This window comes from Bos taurus, chromosome 22 (assembly GCF_002263795.3).
Source record: "Bos taurus isolate L1 Dominette 01449 registration number 42190680 breed Hereford chromosome 22, ARS-UCD2.0, whole genome shotgun sequence".
Lineage (NCBI taxonomy): Eukaryota > Metazoa > Chordata > Mammalia > Artiodactyla > Bovidae > Bos > Bos taurus.
In genome coordinates this window covers 48648597-48675522 of record NC_037349.1, presented here as the reverse complement: position 1 = coordinate 48675522, position 26926 = coordinate 48648597, and the positions used below count along the sequence as shown (strand labels likewise).

The following is a 26926-nucleotide window of genomic DNA, read 5'->3' as shown; positions in this document are numbered from 1 at the left end:
AGCCCCTACCCCAGGTGGAGTACTCCTGAGCTCTTTTACCTAATTTGTTAACATTTTTGTTTTGTTTGCAAATAAAGAGTTTATTTGAAGTGTTAGAAATTGCAATTCTGGATATACAGATTTGGGTAAAATGAAAGAGTGTTTCAGGGAAGAGAAAGAGTTCAGGGGATCATAAAGGCAAAAACCATAAGGTTGTTAAAGTTGTCTGTAGGTGCTCAACACTTGCTGAATTCATGGGTCTCCACAGTCAGCTCTGGGCAGCATAGAGTGTTTCTGAGTGATGGCTAAGTGAATGAGGGAATGAATGAACAAATAAATAGCGTTTCTGGCAGGACGGGGCAGGGCTGGACATCTGCTACCCCTGCTTCTCTGTGCCCATCTCTGGGTGGATGTCATGGCAGGCAGGCTCCAAGCTGCCAGGCACCCAGCTGGGCACAGGCCCAGGGAGTTTGACAGCATGGGAATGATGGTGTTGTCTTCCTGCCCACTTGAGAACCAGTGTTTGAAGTGGGAAAGATGAGTCTGCCTTCTATGGGTCCTGGCTTGGGTTCCAGCTCCACTCCCTACAATTCTAAGCACTTCAGTAGAGGCAGAGAAAGGCCCCAGGGATGGGACACTGCCCTGAGTCCCAGCCCAAGAGGCACTTTCCAGAAAAAGGATGGTGCCCATCCAGCAGTGAATCCATCATCGGCCCCATCCATCCCCAACCCCGTACTCTTCCCATCTGGGATAGCAGGGGTATTCTACACACTTCTCAGAGGCAGAAAATGAAGTTCTGGCTGCTGCTGAATCCCAAGTCCAAGGGAGATTCCCCCAGAGTCCCTGGGACCAGAAACCTAGGCGATTTGGGACAAGAGAGGTACCCAAGGTACTCAAGAGGGGGCCAATGAGCTGACAGCGAAGCCTGCACATGTACACACGGACACAGCTCTTCCACATATCTGCAGCCAGGCGGGCTGGGGCTCCACCCAGCAGGCCCACAGGCCCCTTCTGCATTGTGTGTGTGTGTGTGTGTGGTGGGGAGGGATAGGTCTATGCCCAGGGCCTCCCCATACCCAGGGCCAGAGGTGGTCCCTCAGGGCCAAACTCAGCTGTTGATTTAAAAATATTTTATTCTTTAAAAAATACAGCATTCAACCATCTCGTCCTGCGGTGACCCCCTGCCCCAGCCCCAAATGACCTCACCCCTTGTGGCCAAAGGGTTCTGGGCCATGCTGGGGCCCTAATCTTAGTTCCCCTGGGGGCTTGGTTCACGCCAGTCCCCCCACGCAGCCCGTTGAACCAGCCGAGCAGGGTCCCCAGATGCCCTGGGCACAGGGATGATAGACAGGGACAGCAGTGGGGGAGGGTCACAGCACCCCAGGGGCCCTCGGAAGCTGCAAGGATGTTCAGTTACCAGTCCTCCTACCCATAGGAGGCAACCCCCACCCCAGAGCCCGGCTGCAAGGAGGGAGGTGGCCGTGGGGGTGGGGTGGGGGCAGCCCCACAGTTCCACACGCCAGCAGGGCTCAGGTCCACCACCTAGCTGTCATCCCCATTCTCACCGGGGCCACGGATGAGGCGCTTGTGGCCCCGCTTGCCCTCGGGGCCCCTGGGCTTGGCGAAGGCCCGTTTGGCGAGGTGCTGCTTGGGGTGCACCTCGTCGTAGAGGAAGTCAGCCGTCAGCTCCGCCCCATCACCAATCTCGATCTGTGCAGGGCAAGGCATGGTTGGTCACTCCGAGGGTGCAGGGCCCTGACACACACCACCCTCAGTCACCCCCACTCCTGGAGCACCCCTTGGATCTCTTGCTCTCCAGCCCTAGGGTGTCCTCCCAGATGCCCACATGAAATGCCACCCCCAGGAGCACAGAGCTGGGGGCCTGCTGGTGGAAGGCCTTGTCACCTTCCACCTGCCTTCCAAACTCAGGGAAAGGAGAGACACGGGTGTCACAGCTGGGGCTTGTCCAGGCCATCAGCGACACACAAGACCCCTTGGGTCTCAGTCTCCCCCTCCATCCAACAGGGCAGCAATGCCCCCTGCTCTGCCATTGTCTCAGGACCCTGACATCCAACATAAGGGGTGGTGACAGGGCCCGAGGGAACAGCACCCACCTTCTTGGCGATCTCCAGCTGGAAGTCCTGCTCCACGGAGTCGAGGAGGCGGCTCTTGCAGCTGGAGTAGAGCATGCGCTCCTTGATGCTGCACTTGTAGCCGGGCATGGAGTAGATGAACACTGCGGGGGATGGGGAGGTGAGCTGAGGCGGGCCTGGCACTCCTGCCACCCCCACAGTCCCTGCAGGCGGCCCGCCCAGCCGTGGGCCATCATGGCTCCTGCCCAGCCACTTGAGCAGTGGGAGCCCCGCCATGGCCACTCACCCACAGACTCCAGGGGGTCACCCTCGTGGGTGTGCTTGTAGAGGAAGAAGTGGTAGCGGGCGGCGTCTCGGGGCACTCGGGACGGCAGCTGGGCCACGTCCGTGGGCTCTGTGTGCACCAGCTCGATAGTCTCCCGCTCCAGGTCCAGCTTCTGCCGAGGGGCAGCAGGAGATGTGAGGGCACCGTGCGGGCGAGGGCCCAGGCCCACCCTCCCTGACAAGAATTCCCCAAGGTGGGAAGCCGCTGTCAGCTCCTCTCCCAGGGCTCCCCTCCCCGACTCTGAAGAGGCCACTCCTGAGCCCAGGCCGAACTCTGCCCCTTTGAACACTCTGCTAGAGAAGGAAGTCCCACCAAGGACGATGGACAGGTCAGGGGCAAAGGCCTTGACCTCAGGGAGGCAGCATCCCTGGGCCAGCCCATCCTCATGATGGAAGAGCCACTCTGAAAGGGGGAAGGCTGAACCACTGAGGCACTGGCTGGGGAAAGGCGGGTGATCAGTGGGGCTACAGAGGGAGTCTGGGACAGGAAGGGGTTCAGGGCTGAGGGGGGAGCCAAGGGTGACGTGTGCACGCAGCATGGAGGGTGGAATGAGGGGCAGTGTGGCAGGCGCCCCTGCGGGAACAGACTGTAGTCACTACACACGGCAACTGCAGGAGGCAGGCAGGCATGGGGGCAGCCTGTTCCCATGGGTACAAGGGTAAGCTGAAGCGAGCTCATGCGTCGGGGCAGGAGCAGGTGGGGTACAGTGTACCCCAAGTGTGCGCCTGGGGCAGGGAACCAGCACCTACCAGCTGGATGTAGTTGATCGTCTTCTGTCTGAGCTGCTGAAGTGCCCGTTGGGCCTGCGGCTGCAGGGGGAAGGCCAGGCCCTGCAAGGTCTGGTGTTTGCTCTCCACGCTGATCTCTGTCTTCACCTGGGGACAGGTGAACAGTGAGTGAGGCCCTCACCTGCCCACACCAGGGGGTAGCCACATGGGGAGTGCAGGCTCAGCCAGTGGGGCCTGACTTGACCTGGAGGCCTTGGGCTGGGACTTCTGCCCAGCGTGCCCACCTCGTTAATACGGATCTGCTGGAGTTCTCTTTCAGCCGAGGTCAGTGGGGCAGGCGCTGCACAGGACGACAGGTGCTTCTGGTACCCGGCAAAGGAGAGGTCATCCTGGCCAGTGGATGCAGCGTAAGTGAGCACCTTAGGATGGGCTGGCAGAAGCCCACTGAGCACCCCAGCTTGCAGACCTAGGACTCTCCCAGCCCTCCCTACTCATCCCCTGGCACCCACTTGCTCTGTAACCCTGCATAGCATCCCACCTTCTGTGGGCCCGTGACCCTAGTCTGGTGGGGTCCTGGTCTGGGGTGGTAGGGTGTAGGGTGCGGCTACCTTCACAGTCCCGAACAGCTCATCCTTGATGTGGCCGCCTCCAAACTCCTTCTTCACTGTGGCCCGTGTGGCTGCATATAGCATCTTCAGCCGCACCTGAAGGGCAGGGGCCAAGCCATGAGACTTCTCTCCAGGCAGGGCTGCCTGTCCAGGAGCAGGCATGAGCCTCTGGGTGGGGACCAAGTCCCCTCATTGTGCCCACTCACCCGGCAGAGGGCGCAGCACGAAGGCGAGGCTGCAGTAGGGTGGTCTGGACAGCAGAGGGAACCCTCACCCAGCGCAACCTTTGCCTCTCAGAGCCAGGCTGACAGGGCGGGGAAGCTCTGAGATGCCAGGCTCCAAGTGCAGGACCTTGTCCCTCCCTCATTCATACTCCCTAGAGCAGGATCTGATATCTCCCGCTTTAGACTCCCCAGGGCAGCGCCACGTTATCTTGATCAGACCCAGCTTCCCCTCCTCCTCCGATCCCTCGGCTGGGCAGGAGTTCCGACGACTCACGGGGGAATTATCAGGTGACCAGGCGAGGAAGAGCCACTCGAAGCCCTGGGCATTCTGCGAGTCCAGGCGGTAGAGCAGGTAGCAAGGCTGTTGGGCATCCAGCAGCGGCAGAACGGCCCCGTCATAGTCCTGGTCCCAGCAGCCCACCAGCTCCCGAAAGGCGCCCAGCACGAGCTGTTCTGGGGGCAGAGGCCAGGTGAGCCAAGGAGTAGCCATGTCCCACAGCCACCTCTCACTGTGGGCCTTGGCCTCTGGAGGTGACTCAGACCCACTGACCACCCTCCCTGCCTTCCCCTGAAGCCTGTGACTCAATCAGTGTGTGAGTGAATGAATGATTGAGGGCGCAGAGCTGCCAGCCCGAGGCTGCTCCCTGTACACACACACACAACGCACATGTGGCCTCGAGAACATGCCAACAGATGACCCAATACAGACAACCACACCAAGACACGCAGCTGTGTACCCACAGCCACCAACAACGCAGCCTCTTACAGATACCCACACCCCTCACCCCACTGGAATATACCCAGTGGACGGCCCCACTGTGCCTCCGGCCCCCTCCTCCCTCAGCCTGGGGCTCCAGCAGACCCCCCGGCACACTATTCTCAGAATGAACTCAAACAGAATGCTGTTTGAAGTACTGTCACAGCCTCAGGCCCCTGCAGGCAAAAAGGCTTGTGGGAAAGAGGGAGACAGGGGCTCCCACCAGACACTGCAGAAACAGGTACCCTGCTGCCCTCCACCAGCTGTAGTCCCCTTCCCCAAAAGTAACCAATCAAAAGCAGCCAACCTCTTAATACCCAGGGCTGACCAGTCCTGCCGCCTTCCTGGCTGGCGCAAAGTGGCTGAATGGACACACACTTGACCCACCAACCCCCACCAGGCGTCTTGGTGTGGCACCAAACACCAGCCCATGTATGCACAGGCCCAGGCTGGAGGAAGAACTGGGGTAAGTGGACAACTACCACCTGGCCTGAGGGTACCAGCATCTGAGCACCAAGCCCCCCTGATGGGGGCAAAGGGCTGGGTATCCAAGAGCGCCTACAGGCCGGGCCTGCCAGCCCATCCACCTCCCTCTGGCCTTGGCCTCTTCACCTATCCTCCCAGAACTCAGATAGATCAAGGCTGAAAACCAGCAGTCACAGGCTGATCAAGGCTGAAAACCAGCAGTCACGGGCTGACCAAGGCTGAGGAAGGCGGGGGCGGGCGGGGCGGGCGGCGGCTGGGCAACAGCACTGCCAAAATTGTTTAATTTGTTGCCAACATTTTTCAAACTGGAAAGTCTGATGTAACAAGTGGAATTCCTGGCTCTTCTAGAAAAATCAGGAAGATCAAGCCACACTCAGATAGGCTGTCGGCAGGAGGCCTGGATCCTCTGGGGCTCCCAGATGCCCAACAGCAGAGTGCAGATAAGGGCCCACTGAGAGACTCCTCCTGCTCAATGTCTCAGGGATGTTCTGTCTGGGAGGTGACAGGGAAGGCTGAGGTCTGGGGTCCATGAGTTCATCTCTTTGGAGGGGTGCAGGGGACTGACCTACCCCCATATCCCCGACCCGGCCTCTGAGGGCATCTGAATTTGGGGACCCTGGACACCATCCAGCAGAGCTCTAGCTCTAAAGCCTGGGTGAATTCTCGGTCTGGGCAGACCCAGCTTTGACCCAATTCAGCATGTGAACAGTCAGCTGGGCACCAAGCCCATTCAGGAGGCACCCAGAAGGGCCCACTACTGCATGGCTATCAAGAAGGGCTGGAAGGATTTGTGGGGGCCTGGCCCACTCCCCGGAGAAGGCGATGGCGCCCCACTGCAGTACTCTTGCCTGGAAAATCCCACAGATGGCGGAGCCCATTCCCAGTTCTAGAGTCTGTACTCCTCACCTCCAGGGACAGCCCTGTACCCCAGGACTTACCTACCCAGAGCTCCCCAAGCCTCAGTCTAATCCTCTGCCTCCCCAAATTCCCTCCCCACTTTAGGCCTCAGCTCAAGCTCACTCACACTCTAAGCCCTAAACCTCTAGCACCACCCCTTATGGAAGCCTCAGGTGCCCCAGGTTCAAGTCATGGCCCAGCCAAACCTGGAATTCCTTGGTCCTGCTCTCAAAGAGACCGACACAAGTTCCTTCTCCCCACAGCGAGGGCAGTCCCCCTGAATAGGGCTCCGGCTTCTCCTTAGGCATCTTCCCCAGTCAGCAGTCAAGTGAGGCCAGGCCTGTTGACCACCCAGGGAGGTAAACAGCACTAGACACCGAGGGCAGTGCCTGGCCTTACTCATCCCCTGCGACCCTGCCCTGCCCCGCCCCCTGACTAGGCCAGCAGATGACTACAGAGCCTCTGGAAAGGCTCGGCAGGACCCCTGGGCAGGGCTCTCCTTGCTATGTCCCCAGCTCCTGTGTAACAGGCGTAAGGACCATGCCCACCACCAAGGCTCTCCTACAAGGCACCTCTCATTTCCAGATGGGATACTGAGGGGCTGAAGGACAACATTCCCCCCACCTCCCAGAGGAGCAGTAGGGTCCAGCCACCAGTCTGTCCTCTTGCTCACAGGAAGCACTCACCGTCCTCAATGACAACTTTGATGAGTCGCACAGAGCCAGCCCTCGCCTTGGCAAAGAACTCCTTCAGCTCTTCGGTGGCTACAAGAACAAGAAACATGGTGGGCGCTGAGCAGGCACAGGGAACAGCGTGGGCAGGGACACACTCGGGGCTTGCTCTGTCCTGGGGGTCTGGTGGCGGAGCTGGGAGCCAGATTATATACGGTCCCCCATGTGACTGGGAACCTGACACGGCTGCTGAACGCAAGCTCCCAAATTTAGCCAGCAGAGGTGGCAGGCAGGCAGCCTGCTGGCTGGGATGGCTCTGTTGACAGGGCACATGGAGAGGAGACAGCCCACCCGGGAATGGGATAGGCCAAGCCAGCCAGAATGAACAACTCCCACCTGTTCCCTGCACCCCAAGAAGGCCCAGCACAGGGCTAGCCTGGGACACACCCAGCATCCTCATATCCACAGACAAAATTACAGGAGCCCCCAACATGCATTGACCACTATGTTTATTCACACATACACACACACACACACATGGATACAGTCCCCAGGTTGCTAATAAATTCAGACACAGGCAAATGCAGAGCATGGCTAACAAATGTGTGCAGGCAAGTGGCTGTACACAGAAACACAGAGGTACACACTGCTGCGCACACACGCATACACACACACACACACACACACGCCCAGCCCCATCCCCCAGCCAGGCTGCCTCATGCTGGGAGGCCCTGAAGAGCCAGGCCAGCCCTGGCTCAGTCCTGCCAGGGGGCGATAAACCTCCACCCCCAGGCAGCCAGGAAGAGGAGTGACTCTCAGGGACTCTCCAAAACAGACCCTGATTGTGGTCCCTGAGCCACAGAGCCAAAAAGTGACAGCCAATGACCAGGAACACAGCTGCAGAGGAGAGGATCATGGTCAGAGCTAGGGAAATGTGGAAATCTCAGATTCACTGGTGGTTCAGATGGGGGAGCAAAGGTCCAAATTGGGAAGGACCTACTTGGGTCTCCAGAGGGCTGCACAGGGCCAGGCCAGCATGACCTTGGGGCTGCCCAGGGGTCAGGAGAATTGTGTGGGAACACAGCTGGAGGGTTGAGGTCAGAGAATATTTATAGGGCCCGACTGGCAGCTCGAGGGTGGGTGCGGGGGGGCCTTTAGGAAAACAAACTCTGGTCATGTCCTCAGGTGCCCATCATGCAGGGTGACCATGCGCATGATTCACAGGGCGGCACTGTGTCCCACCTTCCAAAGCCACAGGGTGGGTGGAACTGCAGCTAAGCCGGGCAGGCCCTTGGGGTTGACAGCAGCATGGTATAGAGACATAGCCCCACTGAGCCAGGACAGATCTGCCCCTCAGTGGACTCCAGGCCTGAGGTTCCACCAGATGTATATGACCTCTGACCTCACTGAACCTCAAACTTCTCTGTAAGATGGAGTTAATACCTCCCACAGCATTAGAGCCTGTCCTAATAACAATTATTCATTTTTATTACTGCGATGACAGCAGGGCAGGCTATTACCTGCTCAGACCTTCCCCAAGGGAGAGGCTGACACACCCCTTCTAGTGTTACCAGGACAAAGTGACACCCCAGTAGCGGAAGACACACCGCCCTCCATGTCTCCTCAGCCACCATCAATAATCCAGAGGCCAGGCCTGGGACACCTGAGCCTCTATCATCAAAGATTCATGCCCCCCACCCGCACTCCTGCTGCCTTGCCTCCCACCCTCTCCCAGTCAGCCTCAGGTTACAGCCCTCTCCTGCCTGCTGTGAGGCAGTGGATAGGGACTGGCACCCAGGCATCCACGGTGATCTCTCCTGCCACCTCCCCAGGCCAGAAATGGGAAGGGGTGGGCTGCTCCCAGGCGGAAGGAGGGCTGCCAGATTTCCCTAGGCAGGCTGATCTCAGTAAAGGGAAATGAAGGAGTGAAGGAGGGCCCAGGCCACAGGACCAGTCAGCCCAGCATGTGCCCATGTTAGGGCAGTGGAGCCCTAACCTCTAATCCCCTCCCAGTTTGAGGCAGCAGCAATGATCAGACAAAGGGGAAGGAAGGGGCAGGTCTGGTGAGGGGTTGTTCCCTTCTGTGGGGCTGAGTCATGAAGCCGCCCCTCCAGCTCTTCTTGGAGAGCCCTGGCCCAGACCCAGGCTCCTGCTTTTTCTGGTCCTATGGGGCGTGGCCAGGGAAACCCGGTCAGGGCCAGCCACCAAGCGGCCACAACCGCAAGCAGAGATCCAGGTGGTCAGGTTGGTCGATGGTGATGGCCCCGGGCAGGGGATCCTGGTGTGGTGGGAGGAATGGCTGAGGGCCAAACCACCGGGCTTCTGGGCAAGCAACCTGGGCCTTTCCCACAGGCCAGGCAGCCCTCCCAGGCCAGTGACACAGGGGGACACTGAGGTCCAGATAGGGTCAGGACACCTGGCTCCTGGCCACTGCTTCTTCCCTGTCCTGTGGAAGGAGGAATCGGACCCTTGCGGGAGGAGGAGGATGCTCTGGGCTCTGGGGTGGAGGACCTGGCCTGGAATCTCTAGGTCAGAACCTTCTTCCTTGCCTCCAGCCTGGAGCTGGGACCTTCCAACCCTGACTAGGGCAGACTCAGGAGATCAGAGTGGAAAATGGCAGGGAGATCAGAGGTCAAGGTCAGACTGACAGAAAACACCTGTCCCAAGGTTTTGCCAGCCTAGTTTGTGAGGGTCTGGGGAGGAGCCAAAAGGTCAGGACCCCCTCCTCACACAGACACAGCCAATAGGAGCCATACTGTGCATGCATTGAATCGAATGAACACTGAAAGGCACCCAGATTGTGCACACGCACACAGACACCCCCAGATATGTGCACACAGTCACGAAACACTGATCATGGTGATTCCGTCATCGTCTGAAGATGATTCCAGCCGACAGTGTCCAATCAGCCATTAGTGCAGGTGCGCTCGATGTACACAAGCAGTCAGATCCAGATGTGCATACATAGGGCTGTACCCACGAGACTAGTGCACATGCGTGCACACTCCCTCAGATGTGAACATCCGGGTACACCCACCCTGCGTGCTAATAGATGGGCACACACAGGCACATCCACCCCCAGATGGGAACACAGACGCTTCCACCCCAGCTGCGCGCCTGCACGTACACCCACCCTCAACTATGCACAGTAAGTCCGCATTCCACCAAGAAATGACCACCCCAGGCGACTCGCGGCTGCAAAAGAAAACAGGAAGCTTCCCCAGGCTGATGCCGGGAGAGGAAAGAGGGGCCCGACAGCCAGGGAGGGGCTGCAGCCGCGAGCAGAGACCCTCGGCCCCCTGACTGTTCGCCATCCGTCCTCACCGTGGATGCCGGTCTGATGCGCCATGACTCCGTGACCCGCTCCGCCCGCGCCCTCGGAGCCCTCGGCTTGGCCCCGGCCCGGCTTGGCTCGCTTGCACTCGAAGGAGATGAAGGAGGAGGATGTGGTGGCGGCCGCCCAGACTCGCGCAGCTTCCCGGGCGGTGCCGCAGGACCCGCCTCCAGAGCGCCCCGCCCCTGACGGGCGAGGGGCGGGGACTCCGGGCCGCGCGTGCGCATAGTGGGCGCTTGGTTCCGGGTGCGCCTAAGACTGGGAATCGATCGGATTGCACGCGCGCTTGCGCGTGCCGTCTGTGACCGAAAACAGGTCCAGCGTATAGCTGAGCGTGTGTGTCTGTGCACCCGGAACCGAGTGGCCTGGCGCTGGGGCGTGCCCGTGAGTCCCAGCCAGGTGGGTTTGCAGATGAGGGATCCGCGCTTACCCCAATTTGTGGCCTTGAAGGGGGTGGAGGCGTGTGTTTGAGTGGCATCCCTTTCCTCTGAGACGTTTCTTGAGCACCTCCTGTGGGGTCTGCGCTCCTCGAGGCGGCTCGACCCGCCGGCCCTGCCCTAGCAGTGGGAGCCCAGACAGACCTTCTACTGGGCAGTCAGCAAATGAACGGAGTCTGTGGCAGTGAGCACCCTGTGCAGAGAGCAAGGGACCCTCAGGAGGAGGTGAAATTTGAGTGGAGACATGGAGGAAAGCCTGGTAGAGCAAGGGAAAAGTTTTCCGAGAAGAGGAAATTGCATGTGCAAAGAGGGTCCGAGTTTGGTGAGTCTGAGAAACTTCCCAACTCCTAATCAACTTCTGACTCCATAGCCATGAGCGTTGCCTTCTCTGACATCAGCCCCTGCCTGCTGGTTACCAACAGAATGTATCTTCCAGGCCACTGTGATTGAGTCAGGGTGAGCACATGATTGGACAGTCTGTCCAATCAGAGCCTGTACTGGGACTTTGGTTGGGAAGGTTAGAAAGGCTTTGAGGCCTGGGGTTGCTGAGAGTTGGTGATGGAGTATGTGGCCTGCCTGGTATCAGGCCTCAGCTTGAGCTCCCTGCCCCCTGTCCCTACCTCACCCTAACTAGGCAGCATTGAGCCCTCCTCTGTGTGCCCCACACCCTGGGTTTCTCCAGCACACACAAAATGAAAGGTTTTTTCTTATTCATCTTCCTGTGCACACCCCGAGGACTGGGCCTGTGCAGTGAGCTCACCATGACCACTTCAGCACTTACTATGGAACCTAAAAACCACTTGTGACAGTGAAACCAGCTGTGGGGAGAACAGTTCATAGGCAAGTGCCCCCAGCTCTCTCACAGCCCACTGAGGCCAGCAACACCGAGACTCTGGTTATATCAGCTCTCAGACCTGCCTCCCTCCACAAGAACACTTGGCAGCTCCACAGAACCATAAGAACCTCAACCTCTTGGAAACAGGAATTAACCAAGAAAACAGATTAATTAAAAAAATAATAGGGTTCTGTTCCCTATTAAAATGTCCCATCACTAGATGAACTACATGGCTGTCTTAACATCAAGGTCTCCCCTGCTACCTGGTTGGCCCCACCCTGCATCATTCTCTCTGTTTTTATCACTACTTAACATTTACTTGCTTATTTCTTTATTGTCTTCCTCCCACCAGTCGTTAAGTTTTTGCCCTTGCTCTATCCCCAACACTGCTCTATTCCCAATAGTGCCCAGGATTAGTGGGTCCCCAATAATATTTGCCAAAAAAAAAAAAAAAAGTCTGAATGAACTGTGAGTCTGTGTGTTGCACAGTTACTATGGCAGGGCACATTTGCTTAATACTCACGACAGTCCTACAGGGTAGGTGTTACTGTCTCCTTACACATTTAGAATCTGAGGTTTGGAGAAATAAAGTGATTTGATCCAAGTCACCAGGCAGTGAGTGTTCCCCAAGAACCTAAGTTTCCTTTACTCTAGAAATTAGGACAAAGGATGAGAAATCCTTCTGGGCAGTGGCCCCCACGGCCTCCATCACTGTCTCACACCTGAGTGAAAAGAGTTAAACCAGAGAAAGGAACTTCCTGAGAGAATGGGATTGTGGCTCAGTCCTGCTCAGTTTCAGAGCCTGTGATGCAAGCCAGGAGCCCAGGGAACAGTGGAGCATCCAAACAGACTCCATCTCTAGCTGAGATCTGGTTTCAGACAGAAAGATGAGAAAGCTGCACGCAGCTCCTCACACGAGCCCAGGGATGATCAGGGTGTCCAGGAACAGGTTGGTTGCTCCTTTCTTGCCGATGTTTCTCAACACAGAGTCAGCCATTGAAATTATTTGAATGTATTTTTTTTCAGATGAGTCAAAGATTAAAAAAAAAAAATTTTTTTTAAGTGAACTATTAATATAAAGGACTTCTTGGTGGCTCAGGCAGTAAAGAATCTGCCTGCAATGCAGAAGACCTGGGTTCAATCCATGGGTCAAGAAGATCCCCTGGAAAAGGAAATGGCAATCCTCTCCAGTATTCTTACCTGGGAAATCCCATGGACAGAGGAGCCTGGCAGATTACTGTCTATGGGTCACAAAGAGTTGGACACAACTGAGCGACTGCTGCTGCTGCTGCTAAGTCGCTTCAGTCGTGTCCGACTCTGTGCGACCCCATAGATGGCAGCCCACCAGGCTCCTCCATCCCTGGGATTCTCCAGGCAAGAACACTGGAGTGGGTTGCCATTTCCTTCTCCAATGCAGGAAAGTGAAAAGTGAAAGTGAAGTCACTCAGTCGTGTCTGACTCATAGCGACCCCATGGACTGCAGCCTACCAGGCTCCTCCGTCCATAGGATTTTCCACGAAAGAGTACTGGAGTGGGGTGCCATTGCCTTCTCCGACTGAGCGACTAACACACGTTAATATAAAATTACTGAAACAAAGGGAGGAGATTGTAAAATCTTGGAATGGAGAAGTCCTCCTGGTATGTTACCAAACCTAGAAACCATAAGAGAAAAAAAATTCATTTACACTAAAAATAAAAATTGTATTATGGCTGATTCGAGTTGTATGTATGGCAGAAACCAATACAACATTGTAACAAGTTTTTAAAAAGGAAGAAAAAGTCTATATAGAAAAACCCACAGTCAAAATAAAAACAGAAACATAAAACTGTTCAGTTCATTTCAGTTCAGTCGCTCAGTCATATCTGACTCTTTGTGACCCCATGAATCTCAGCACGCCAGGCCTCCCTGTCCATCACCAACTCCTGGAGTTCACCCAAACTCATGTCCATTGAGTCGGTGATGCCATCCAGCCATCTCATCCTCTGTCGTCCCCTTCTCCTCCTGCCCCCAATCCCTCCCAGCATCAGGGTCTTTTCCAATGAGTCAACTCTTCACATGAGGTGGCCAAAGTATTGGAGTTTCAGCCTCAGCATCAGTCCTACCAATGAACACCCAGGACTGGTCTCTTTTAGGATGGACTGGTTGGATCTCCTTGCAGTCCAAGGAACTCTCAAGAGTCTTCTCCAACACCACAGTTCAAAAGCATCAATTCTTCGGCACTCAGCTTTCTTCACAGTCCAACTCTCACATCCATACATTCACCACTGGAAAAACCGTAGCCTTGACTAGACGGACCTTTGTTGACCAAGTAATATCTCTGCTTTTGAATATGCTATCTAGGTTGGTCATAACTTTCCTTCCAAGGAGTAAGCATCTTAATTTCATGGCTGCAATCACCATCTGCAGTGATTTTGGAGCCCCAAAAAAGAAAGTCTGACACTGTTTCCACTGTTTCCCCATCTATTTCCCATGAAGTGGTGGGACCGGATGCCATGATCTTCGTTTTCTGAATGTTGAGCTTTAAGGCAACTTTTTCACTCTCCTCTTTCACTTTCATCAAGAGGCTTTTTAGTTCCTCTTCACTTTCTGCCATAAGGGTGGTGTCATCTGCATATCTGAGTTTATTAATATTTCTCCCAGCAATCTTAATTCCAGCTTGTGCTTCTTCCAGCCCCGTGTTTCTCATGATGTACTCTGCATAGAAGTTAAATAAGCAGGGTGACAATATACAGGGGCGGTGGCTGAGAGGAGCTACCCCATGCCCGAGGTCAGGGGCGGCGGCCAAGAGGAGCTATCCCACGTCCAGGGAGTGGCAGCTGCACAGGCGCAAGAGGGCTGAGAGCAGCTACTCCACGTTTAAGGTCAGGAGGGGCAACCTCATCCAAGATAAGGAGCAGCGGCTGCGCTTTGCTGGAGCAGCCGTGAAGAGGTACCCCACGTTCAATGTAAGAGAAACCCAAGTAAGACGGTAGATGTTGCAAGAGGGCATCAGAGGGCAGACACACTGAAACCATAATCACAGAAAACTAGCCAATCTGATCACATGGACCACAGCCTTGTCTAACTCAATGAAACTAAGCCATGCCGTGTGGGGCCACCCAAGATGAGCGGGTCATGGTGGAGAGGTCTGACAGAATGTGGTCCACTGGAGAAGGGAATGGCAAACCACTTCAGTATTCTTGCCTTGAGAACCCCATGAACAGTATGAAAAGGCAAAATGATAGGATACTGAAAGAGGAACCCCCCAATTGGTCAGTAGGTGCCCAATATACTACAGGAGATAGAAACTCCAGAAAGAATGAAGGGATGGAGGCCAAAGCAAAAACCATACCCAGTTGTGGATGTGACTGGTGATAGAAGCAAGGTCCAATGCTGTAAAGAGCAATATTGCATAGGAACCTGGAATGTTAGGTCCATGAATCAAGGCAAATTGGAACTGGTCAAACAGGAGATGGCAAGAGTGAACGTCGACATTCTAGGAATCAGCAAACTAAAATGGACTGGAATGGGTGAATTTAACTCTGATGACCGTTATATCTACTACTGTGGGCAGGAATCCCTTAGAAGAAATGGAGTCCCCATCATGGTCAACAGAAGAGTCTGAAATGCAGTACTTGGATGGAATCTCAAAAATGACAGAATGATCTCTGTTCGTTTCCAAGGCAAACCATTTAATATCACATAAAATTGTAACCGACTACAAATAATATACTTGCAAATCATTTCAAAATAAAGAGTTTATTTCTTTTATATATAAAGAACTCTCATACATCAATAAGAAAAAGACCAATAGCTCAGTAAGAAGACTGGGCACAGGATACAAAAAGACCATCTATAGGAAATGAACTGCAAATAATGTCTCTCAAATCTGTGAAAAGTTGGTTATCTTCTCCTATTAAGTGAAAGTCAAACTAGACTTGCATATTTTTTACTTATAGGTAAAAATTAAAGGTATGTCTGTTCAGTTGCTCAGTCGTGTCGAGCTCCTTGAGACCCCATGGACTGTAGCCCAGCAGCCTCCTCTGTCCATGGAATTTTCCAGACAAGAATACTGGAGTGGGTTGTCATGCCCTCCTCCAGGGGATCTTCCCAATACAGGAATGGAACCCACAACTCCTGCATCTCCTGCATTGACAAATGAATTCTTTACCACTAGCGCCACCTGGAAAGCCCTTAGGTAAAAATTAAAAACTTTATTACAAAACTGCAATGGTCAAAGGATGGGGAAATAGGCTGATTGGTGCCACCTTTGTGTAGGACAATATCTACAAATTATTACATGTATTCCCTCTCCCCCTTTTTCTTTTAAATTGTGAAATTCACATAACATAAAATTAACCATTTTATACTGAGCCTGTGCACCACAATTAGAGAGTCCACGCATTGCAATGGAAGATCCTGCATGCTACAGACTCAAGAGAAGCCAAATTATCTAATTAAAACAAGCAAACCCTAAAGGGACCTCCTTGGTGGTTCAGTGGTTAATGAATCCACTTGCCAGTGCATGGGACATGGGTCTGATCCCTGCTCTGGGAAGATCCTCACATGTTTCAGGGCAGCTGAGCCTGAGTGCCACAACTACTGAATACCACCACCACCAACCCCCGCCTGGAGTCTGTGCTCTGAAACAGGAGAAGCCACTGCAACGGGAAGCCTGCAGTGAAGAGTAGCCCCCGGTTGCCACAACTAGTAAAAGCCTGAGCTTTTACTAGAGAGTTCACATGCCACATCTAAGTCCAGCACGATGAAATAAATAATACATTAAAAGATTAACCATTTTAAACTGAACAATTCAGTATGTCCAGTATGTTGTACAACCACCACCTCTATCTAATTCCAAAACATTATTTATCACTCCAAAATAAAACTCTATATTCATTAAGCAGTTACTTCCAATTCTCCCCTACTCTCAGCCCCTGGCAACCATCAGTCTCCTCTCTATTTCTATGGATTTACTTACTTTGGATATTTAATACGTTGTTCAGTCGCTCAGTTGTGTCTGACTCTTTGGTGACCCCATGGACTGCACGCAGCACGCCAGGCTCCCCTGTCCTTCACTATATCCTGGAGTTTGCTCAAACTCATGTCCATTGTGTTGGTGATGCCATCCAACCATCTTAGAAACATAAAATATGTGACCTTTTGTGTCCAGCTTCTTAATATAATGTTTTGCAGGTTCATCTACCTTGTACAGTGTATCAGCATTTCATTCTTTTTATGGCTGAATAGTATTCCATTGTGCATATGTGCTACTGTTTGTCCATCCATTCATCCAGCTGATGAACAACTTGGGTTGTTTCCAACTTTTGGCTGTTATGAATAGTGTTGCTGTGAACAATGAATGCCTTTGATGCCACAATTCTGTTAGTAGGAACTGATCCTACCAATATGCCCACACAAAAAACTTGTAAAGCAAAAAAATAGAAAACTATTCAAATGTTCACACTGGGGGACTAGCTACATAAAGTCTGCATGTTTGCAGAGACTGCTCGGTAGCCCCCACAAGGAACAAGGCAGCTCTTGAAGAACTGATGCAAGAAAAGATAAAGGTATCTTTATGAAAACTGCACATGCAGGATACAGTGTAGAGTATCCTATCATTTGTGTATATATATATATATATATATCTCCAACTCTTTGTGACCCCACGGACTATATAGCCCACCAGGCTCCTCTGTCCTTGGGATTCTCCAGGCAAGAATAGTGGAGTGGGTTGCTATTACCTTCTCCAGGGTATCTTCCTGACCCAGGGATCAAACCCAGGTCTCCTGCATTGCAGGCAGGTTCTTTACTATCTGAGCCACCATAGAGATACAGTTTTTTTTACCCATTCATTCATTGATGACACACGTTTTTTTCCATGTCTTGGCTATTGTAAATAATGCTGCAATAAACATGGTGGGGCAGATAGCTTTTTAAGGTAGTGATTTTGTTTTCTTCAGATAAATATCAAGAAGTACAATTGCTGGGTCATACAGTAGTTCTATTTTTAGTTTTTTTGAGGAACCACCATACTGTTCTCCTTGGAAGGAAAGTTATGACCAACCTAGATAGCATATTCAAAAGCAGAGGCATTACTTTGCCAACAAAGGTCCATCTAGTCAAGGCTATGGTTTTTCCAGTGGTCATGTATGGATGTGAGAGTTGGACTGTGAAGAAAGCTGAGTGCCGAAGAATTGATGCTTTTGAACTGTGGTGTTGGAGAAGACTCTTGAGAGTCCCTTGGACTGCAAGGAGATCCAACCAGTCCATTCTGAAGGAGATCAGCCCTGGGATTTCTTTGGAAGGAATGATGCTAAAGCTGAAACTCCAGTACTTTGGCCACCTCATGCGAAGAGTTACTCATTAGAAAAGACTCTGATGCTGGGAGGGATTGCGGGCAGGAGGAGAAGGGGACGACAGAGGATGAGATGGCTGGATGGCATCACTGACTCGATGGATGTGAGTCTGAGTGAACTCTGGGAGTTGGTGATGGACAGGGAGGCCTGGCGTGCTGCGATTCATGGGGTTGCAAAGAGTCAGACACGACTGAGCAACTGAACTGAACTGAACTGAATACTGTTCTCCATAGTGGCTGCACCAATTTACCTTCCCAGCAACAATACATGAGAGTTCCCTTTTCTCCACATTCTTCCAGCACTCGTTGTCCCTGGTCTTAGGTGGTTTTGTTTTGCTTTGCATGCACGTGCACAGCATGCCCTTGACACCTCTGGAAGGATTCACTAGAAAGTAGCACCATTGTTTGACTTCAGGGAAGGAAACTGAGTCATAATGAAATGTATTAAATATTTTAAATTAAATCTAAAATCTTGTTAAGAACAGATATGGAATTCAACAAAAGCCTTTTCATTGTGAGTGGAAAAAACAAACAAACAAACACAGCCTAAAAATGGCCCTCTATCCCTCACAGGCCAGCTGGGTTAGCTGAGGAGAGGTCTCTGGCCAGGAGGGGGCAGGCTTGAGTTCGCTCGAGCAGTTGGGAGAAGGGTGTCATTGGAAAGTGAGGAATTGCTACTTTCACTTTTCACTTTCCTGCACTGGAGAAGGAAATGGCAACCCACTCCAGTGTTCTTGCCTGGAGAATCCCAGGGACGGAGGAGCCTGGTGGGCTGCTGTCTATGGGGTCGCACAGAGCTGGACATGACTGAAGCGACTTAGCAGCAGCAGCAGCAGCAGGAGGACTCAACCCAGAAATGAAGACAGACCCACCCCAAGGAACCTCACCTACAACTTCAGACACTAGACACAGAAGAGCCTGGAGGCTTCTGGAGACAGAAAAAGGCAGACATGGGCCATTCCAAAGTCCTGGGAGTGATGGGGTACTGGATTTCAGCAGCAGTAACAGCCAAAAAAACAATGACAGAGCAGTCAGAAAGAATTCTGGACCGAAATATTAAATAAAAAGCAAAGGCAGGGACTTCCCTTCTCTGATGGTCCAGTGGTTAAGACTCCATGCTCCCAATGCAGGGGTCCAGGAACTAGATCCGACGCATTGCAAGGAAGATCCCACACGTGCAACTAAGACCCGGCACAGCCAAATACATTTTTAAAAAACAAAAAGCAAAGACAGAATACAAGCTCTTTCAGACTTACCAGGACCCAGAAAAATGATCAGAATCCAGTCAACCTTTCTTAGACATACCCACCACTTTGCTGAAGCAAAATAACAGAGTAAACCAAGAGAATCAGTCTTGGGATCCAGACAGGAGCAGAGGCTCCCGGGAGCCTATGGAACCATAGAAGCCTGGGTAGCACTGGAGGAATGCTCAGGCCCCCTTGGAACAGGGAGGATGGGATTGCCATCGGATTCTACATGGCTCTGAAAACTCAAAATAGTTAAGGTGGGCAACAGACCACCTGTGACTCCTGGCTGCCAGGAGTGTCTCTGAATACACCTAAGAGAACAGGATCTTCATCCACCCGGGGAGTCTGAGATGATAAGTGTGGGGAATAGACTGTTTGCATTGGTGCCTCTGGTTTTAGACTTTAAAAGCCTATGAGCCATTGGCTGATGGGATGAGGCGGTCACCCCACTGATAGAATTGGGTTTGCCCCACTCTGGGTCACTGGTGCATTTTGTCCCAATGACAGGTTGTAGCTCAGGTGTCCTTTAGAAAGCCTTCTCTTTGTCCCCTTCCCCTTTGAAGGCTGATTCAAGCATCGTCCACCAGGACTTCCCCATCACTACAGGTGAGCTCATTTCCATTAGTGCTTTTCTCTTGCTTGGGGTCTGACACACCAAGTGGGGACAGTAAATTAACTCCCAGGCTAATTTAGCTTGGCAGTAAATTAGCTTCCAGGCTAGCTGGAACTGAGTTACTTGAGGGACAGCTTGTTGGGCACAGCTCCCCTGCCCCAGGAACCATACTCTGTGGGTGGGGGGAACTCCCAGTGGGGCAGGGCTGGCCTCCAGGAGGAAGTAAAGACCAGTGAGCAAGTGCTGGGCTTAGGCATGGAAGCGAAGGTAGGGACTGCTCCTGTAGCACACCCTCCCGCCCCCTCCCCTGCCCCAGGGCCCTGGGTTGTGGGGCCTCAGGGGTTTTGAGTGGTCAGGCCTGTCTTCCCAGAGGAGGAAAGGGGAAGAGAAATCCCCTGTGGGGGCTCTGAGTCAGCTGCACTGTCATAGTGGAAACAGCACAGCTTTGGGTGTCAGGACACTTCCCCTCTGTGGGCCTCAGGAGTCCTTGTTCTGAGATGGAAGTAACAGTCCTGCATGGGAAGCTGGGCTTCAGCGGCAGAGGGTGACAAAGCACTGTTAACATGCAGGTGTGAAGGGGGACACAGCTGCAGACCCCATGGTGGTAGGCAGCCAGGAGTCAAGAGGCTTACATCTTGCCCCCAGCCCAGATGAAAGTCTTTCACTTCCCTTAGTCACAAGTCTCAACTCTGACTAGTTGGTGTTTCGGGGACCAAGGATTCTGTTTGCCCATCAGTCACTTAACACTCTAGTGAGGCCCCTGCTGTCTGTCTAGAGAGGACATCTTGATCGGAGGCACAGTGTTTACAAGACTTGGCCTTGAGGGTGGGAGTGGACGCTCAGGATAAGGAAGGCCAGGGTGACCACCAAGCCCGGTCTGAAAGTGGAGGGTGCCAGGCCAAGCGAGTGAGGCACGCAGGTCACCTGAGGGAACACTGTGCTCTGAGCCTCTTACTCAATGTGTCAGGCGTGTGACACCTCCAAGTACATCCTGTTCCCATCTTGCCCTTGTGTAAGGTTCCGGGCTAGCAAGAAGAGACCTGAGTCTCTGCCATGGACATTGATCCAACCTGGAGGCCCCGGACCCCTACAGCCTCCCTGAGCGGGGAGGAGGCACTTTCCCTCTCAGAGGCTCGTGCCCCGTACGGGTGGGTGAACCTCAGCCTGCTCAGGTTCCTGGGTGAGCGGAGGCCAGCCTCTTTGTCTCTCTAGGCTCAGTGTTCTTGCCTGTAAAGTGGGGTTGATAACACCATCGGCTTGTCGGTAGGTTTGATGGCACCCAGGCCGCGCACAGGCTCCCTCCCGGGCGGCAGGGAGGTTGGGGTTTGGGGGCGTCGCCGCGCAGCCGGCTCCGCCCCGCCCCTAGCCCGCTTCCTCCTCCGGGGACTAGTGGGCGGTGCCGTCGGCCCAGCCTCTCGCCCGGCGCCCCGCGGGCAGCCCCCGGCCAACGCGCCATGTCAGCCGACTGGTTCCGGCGCCGCTTCCTGCCGAGGGGCCCGCTCCCCGCGCCGCGGCCACCCCGGCCCCGCACCAGCCCTGTGCCCTACCGGCGGCCCCGCTTCCTGCGCGGCTCGGGCTCCAGCTCCGGCACCAACGACGCCTCGCGCCGCCCGGACGCCCGGCCCGTGCGCAGCCCGGTACGGGGCCGCTCGCTGCCCTGGAACGCAGGCTACGCCGAGTGAGTGCCCGGCCCCAAACGGGCCCCCGCCCGAACCTCCCCCCTCCCCGCGAGTCTTATCCTGAGGCCGCGTCCCCCACCCCATGATCCCGCCCGGGGTCCCGTGCTGGCGACTGAGAAAACAGGCTCAGCTGAGTGAAGGATCCCGCGCCCCCGACCTTGTGGATAGCTTCCTCTGGGTCCCTCCCGCATCCCATCGGGAAGGACCTGCCCTCTCAGCCCAAAAACCTACCCCCTCAGGCTTCCAAAAGAGGTAGTGTCACTGGGCAGAGGTCCAGCGTTCTGGGCTTTGGAGAGTCCTTCCACTCCTCACACACACACATCTCACCCTGGGTTATGGCTGAGATGGGGCAGCCGATAGGCAAGGAAGCCTCACACCTCCCTAGGCAGCCTTGCCCTTACCTCCCAGCCCAGGACAGCAGGTAAGCTCCAGAGGGGCTGAGTCCTGAGTTTTGCCTTAGCTGTGAGATCACTGAACAGTTTGCAAACTACCAGCATTTGTTTGTCCAGGTGTGTGTTAGGGACAGCACGGTGGCTATTGCTCCAGAGGGAGGGCTCCCTTCTATGTTTCAACTGTTCTCTGTGTCCATGGGGGCAGAGGTGTGTCCCTAAAAGGGTCACTGATCACATCCTGGCCTCAGAATCATCAACGCAGAGAAATCTGAGTTCAATGAGGATCAGGCGGCCTGTGGGAAGCTGTGCATCCGGAGATGTGAGTTTGGGGTTGAAGAGGACCAGGAATGGCAGACCTTGTGCTCAGAGGAGGTGAGTGCAGCTGAGCCTGAGCCCCTCTTATAGACTGGGGCCAGGACTGCAGACTGAGGTTCTTGCCCTAGTGCCCCATTTTCAGCCAGGGGACAACTAGGGAGGCCAGGCAGATCCTGATGCCAAGCCCTTCCTGTACAGTTCCTGACAGGTCATTACTGGGCACTGTTTGATGGGCACGGCGGTCCAGCTGCAGCTATCCTGGCTGCCAACACTCTGCACTCCTGCCTGCGCCGGCAGCTGGAGGCTGTGGTAGAGGGCATGGTGGCCACTCAGCCCCCCATGCACCTCAGCGGCTGCTGCGTCTGCCCCAGTGACCCCCAGTTTGTGGAGGAAAAGGGCATTCGAACAGAAGACTTGGTGATCGGGGCTCTGGAGAGTGCCTTTCAGGAGTGTGTGAGTGTGACCTTTGGCTGGGGAAGGAGGGAAGGTTTTATCCCCAGGGATCTGAGGGACTCTGGGTTAGGGGGGCGTCCCTGCACTTAATTGTGATCACCCTGGATCTTTGGATTGAGAGGATAAAATTGGGTTGTTATTAAGCAGTCATCATAACCTCTCCTATTTCCCCAGCACTTCCTATTAATATGTGCTAGGTGCTTTTACCTGTATTATCTCATTGCACATCCTTTAGGTCCCTGGTTTCTCTTCCTCACTGTTTAGAATATGACTTCCATACCTCCCCAAGGATATATTTAGATCTCCTGACCACAGGGATCCTGGAGTCATAGCTAGACTTTGGGCAGGGACTGCCATGCTTGCTGGTTGGGAAGTGCGCTGTAGGGTGGGGCTTGGGGACACTGGCACAATGGCAGTACAAGCAGCAGCTAAAGCAGCCTTGGTTTGCCCCAGGATGAGGTGATCGGGCGAGAGTTGGAGGCCTCAGGCCAGGTGGGTGGCTGCACAGCCCTGGTGGCTGTGTCCCTGAAGGGAAAGCTGTATGTGGCCAATGCTGGGGACAGCAGGTGAGTGAGCCCTGGAAGGTGGGCAAGATGGGGCGAGCAGACGGGCAGGAGAGGTGGGGGGACAGTGAAAGGGGGCTGGAAGTGGAGAGACAGAAATGAGGAAGATTGGCTGAGTTGTTTGTGTACCGGGCATGTGTCAGATGCCAGAGGGGCAGGGACCAGGTCAGACGGTTGAGGCTTTACCCTGCAGGACTTAAGCAGTCATGGAGGGGCTTTGAGCAAGGGATTGGCATGGGCAGAACTGGCCCCTGGTGGTTGGAGGAGGGGCCAGCAGGAGGGAGGCCATGGGTAAGGATGGAGGCTGCTCCACAGACCTCTCCGTCTCCTCTAAAACTTCATCCAGGGCCATTCTGGTGCGGAGGGATGAGGTACGGCCCCTGAGCTCTGAGTTCACCCCAGAGACTGAGCGGCAGCGGATCCAGCAGCTGGTAGGTGCTCTTAGTGGAGGAGGATGTGGATGCAGCCCCAGCTCCTGGGCCACCAGAGGGAGCCTGATCTGAGCAAGGCCTCCCTATCCCAGGCCTTTATCTACCCTGAGCTTCTGGCTGGTGAGTTCACCCGACTGGAGTTCCCTCGGCGACTGAAGGGGGATGACTTGGGGCAGAAGGTCTTGTTCAGGGATCACCACATGAGTGGCTGGTGAGTGAGGTGGGGTTGGGGACACTGTGGGGAGGGCCCTGGGGTCCAGGCTCAGCTGGGTGGCCTGGGGCAGTCCCCTTCCACGAGGCAAGGTGGGCCCTGTTGGCCTGGGTTGATGCTGGGTCTGCTCCTGGTAGGAGCTACAAGTGTGTGGAGAAGTCGGATCTCAAGTACCCACTGATTCATGGACAGGGTAGGCAGGTCAGTAAATGGCCACTCTGAGAATCCCTCTTGAATCACCCCCTGTGGAGGTGGGAGCTCCTTTGTCCCTCGTGGGGTGGGGGGCCTTGGCTGAGGTCCTAGGGGCTGCTCCAAGGTCACAGGATGTTTCTCCCTCAGCCCAGGGGCCCATGGGTCACAGTCCACCTGTGTGTGCTTTATGTGTACATTTTCTGGGGCTGTTTGCTATCACCTCACACCTCTATTATTTCCAGGCTCGGCTACTGGGAACCCTGGCCGTCTCCCGGGGTCTAGGAGACCATCAACTCAGAGTCCTGGACACAAATATTCAGCTCAAGCCCTTCTTGCTATCTGTCCCACAGGTGAGGGGGCCACAGCACTTCCATCTGCCCAGTAAGGCAGACAATGCAAGGTTGGCGGGAGCTAGGAAGGGAGCAGTGAGGAGACCTCAGACTTACCTTGCAGGTGACTGTGCTCAATATGGACCAGCTGGAGCCCCAGGAGGAGGATGTGGTTGTCATGGCAACTGATGGGCTTTGGGATGTCCTGTCCAATGAGCAAGTGGCATGGCTGGTGCGGAGCTTCCTCCTTGGCAACCGAGAGGACCCACACAGGTACTGTAGTTGCTGGGATCTGCCTGGACCTGGGTTAGTACCAGCAGCAGCATTAAGAAGTACGGAGAAGACAACACAACAGAGGAGTCCGGCTAAGAACAGTTGGCCAGGACTGGAGCTACCTCAGGTTTACTGGGGGTGACTGTGGGTCCTCAAATTCTCTGGGTCCATACTCACATGGTCCACACAGTCAGACTGCACTGCTTGAGTTCTCAAGTGTCCAGTGAGAACTGGGTGAGCTCTCCCGGAGGGCTGGCCTTGCCTCTTTGATCTGGCCCCAAAGTACATCTGCAGGATGGTCCCCACAGGTTCTCGGAGCTGGCCAAGATGCTGATACGCAGCACACAGGGGATGGACGACAGTCCTATACAGGAAGGGCAGGTGTCCTACGACGACGTCTCTGTGTTCGTGATTCCCTTGCACCACCAGGGCCAGGGGCACAGTAGCCGCTGAGGATTCAGACACCGCATCCCAGAACCACTAAGGGGCCAGGTGCGATATGGGTATCCCTCCACCACGGTCAACAGCAGGTCTGCCTGCCCCAGTCCCAGACCGAGCCCTGACCCCAGCCTATTTCAAGGTGCGCATTTCTACAAGGCAGTCAGAGCTGGAAGAACATAGGGAGTTCCCCAGGTCCCCACCCCTGCCAGGCAAAGAACGCTGTCAATAATAATGTATGGCAGTCACTTGACATTAGGATTCCATGCAAGGCTCCTCGGAGAAGATCCTGAACAGCCTCAATACATTATTCCCAAATGGGGACAGCTGGACTAAGTGCATTGGCCAAGGATGCCAGAAAGGGCAGACAGCCTGTAGTTGGATCCAGGTCTCTAATGCATGAATGTCACTGAGATCCTGGTCTGCTCCCCTCTGTGCTGGAGGAGAGGCACGGACCCAGGGGCTATAGTTGGGGGGGAAACTAACAGGCAGAAGGAGCCCCAGAGGTGGCTGAGTGGTGAATGCCCTCATCACTGCTCCTGACTGCTCCTCTCTGGCCCCAGCCCTGCCCAAGGCTGATGCCTCGACAATGCCCTTGTTGCTTCCATCACCTCCCTATTAAATGTTTATATGCAGAGAACCCTTGTGAATTGTCAATTGCTGTAAAGCTTGGCATTATAGTACACTTTTTGCTTTTTCTCATTCTCTTCTAAAATAAAAAATCAGTCTTAGCCTTAGCTCCACCTTACAAATTTCCTATAATCAGCACTGTTTTCTCTGCAGCCTCCCTAGTTCCCAGCTTGGGATGAGCCCCAGTGAGAGAACTGCTGCCCGGGAGAACAGAAGGGAGGGTCCTCACTGCTGGCTGTGAGTTCTGGGCTTGAGGTACCAGAGGGAATGCCTTTGGGTTTTTAAAAAATGCAAATTATAGTAGTTTTAGTATAAAGTTTACAGTAAATTTAGAATAAAGCTAGACTTACTGACCGGAGACAAGTTAGTTGGGGCTCCAGAGCTTGCTGTTTCATGAGTAGTTTAGTTCTTCAACTTCCTCACAAGACCCCTTTTTATCATCCAGCACTGGCCAAGGCTTAGATGCTTAGTATTTGTTGAATTTCATAACCTCAGCCTTATCTAACTCCTCCCTCATCTACTCTTACTTTGGTTTACAATTGAGATTAATTCTTACCAGGCAACTCACAGCCTTAAACTGCAGCCAGAAAGGACAAGGACCACTAAGCCCCAATATGATGGTGAAACTTGTTTATTTAACACACTGGGGAGGCTCCCAGAGTTCCTTTCCTGCCCATTAACTCACTTTAGACTCCATTTCCTACATGTTCTCTAGGGAAGAGATAGGATAAACTATGAAATTACTCACTTTTTACAGTCATATTCCATAGCCCTGCACTTCTGGGCCTACCTCTGTCCACAGCTGGGTCATGACCAACTGTGGTTAGCCCCAGCAGCTCTGGGCACCCTCTCCAAGACTCTAGTAAGACATCTGGCATGCACAACTGTGCCCTACCGCCCTGCAGTTTTACTTCCTATTTCTTCAGCAGTCCCCACCCTCCACTCCCCCCTGCTCCCAGCAAAGCTTTGTAAGCGGTATCCTGTGCCTGCCAACCCACTACCCACGTCAGCTACTCAGCCAGCTCACCCACAGTCTGCTTTGCTTCTCACATCACAAGGCTGAAGCCCAGGAAGTGGGCAACGGTAGGTCTCTCAACTGCAAACAAGCCAAACCAACAGGAGTGACCACTGCAAAGGCAGCCACGGTCACCTGCGTGTTCATGTCTCTCAGCAGAGCCAAAAACCGCAGTAGCCTTCATGGCAGGCCGTTAGGGGGACCTCCTCCTCCCTGAACAGTCGTGTTGACAGCCTGTGCATGGCCTGCCCCTTACACGTTGGCTCGCTCCCTCTGCTGCCCTCCAGAGCCTTTGGTCAACCTCTAATGACCAGGGGCAAAGTGGCAGGCCCCCGGTATTGCAGCTGAGGATGCCACGGTACTAGTGAGTTGCCAATTCACCAGCCAGGCAGTGGGTTACCAAGGAACAGGCCAGGCCTTCTACCAGAATTTT

General features: G+C 54.1%; 2 protein-coding genes across 4 annotated transcripts; one reads left to right on the top strand and one right to left on the bottom strand.

The window, feature by feature from the left end:
* Positions 1 to 1094: 1094 nt before the first annotated feature.
* Positions 1095 to 10252, bottom strand: TWF2 (twinfilin actin binding protein 2). Of its 2 annotated transcripts, none has more exon segments than NM_001105324.2 (9): positions 1095 to 1689; positions 2094 to 2215; positions 2359 to 2509; positions 3147 to 3272; positions 3410 to 3514; positions 3734 to 3829; positions 4232 to 4410; positions 6784 to 6861; positions 10093 to 10252. In NM_001105324.2, coding segments are annotated over 9 exon segments (1050 nt in total). In that variant the 5' UTR covers positions 10118 to 10252; the 3' UTR covers positions 1095 to 1521.
* Positions 10253 to 20976: 10724 nt separating this feature from the next.
* On the top strand, positions 20977 to 25488 carry PPM1M (protein phosphatase, Mg2+/Mn2+ dependent 1M). 2 transcript variants are annotated; one of them, XM_010817834.4, is made up of 10 exons: positions 20977 to 21250; positions 21892 to 22015; positions 22157 to 22411; positions 22865 to 22977; positions 23321 to 23405; positions 23498 to 23616; positions 23754 to 23817; positions 24051 to 24158; positions 24262 to 24410; positions 24719 to 25488. In XM_010817834.4, the coding sequence occupies exons 1-10, from the start codon at positions 21027 to 21029 to the stop codon at positions 24861 to 24863; spliced, it is 1386 nt and encodes a 461-aa protein (XP_010816136.2). In that variant the 5' UTR covers positions 20977 to 21026; the 3' UTR covers positions 24864 to 25488. The 2 variants fall into 2 exon arrangements, with proteins under 2 accessions (XP_010816136.2, XP_059736073.1); XM_059880090.1 differs by lacking the exon at positions 20977 to 21250 and adding an exon at positions 21289 to 21672.
* The last annotated feature ends 1438 nt before the right edge of the window (positions 25489 to 26926 follow it).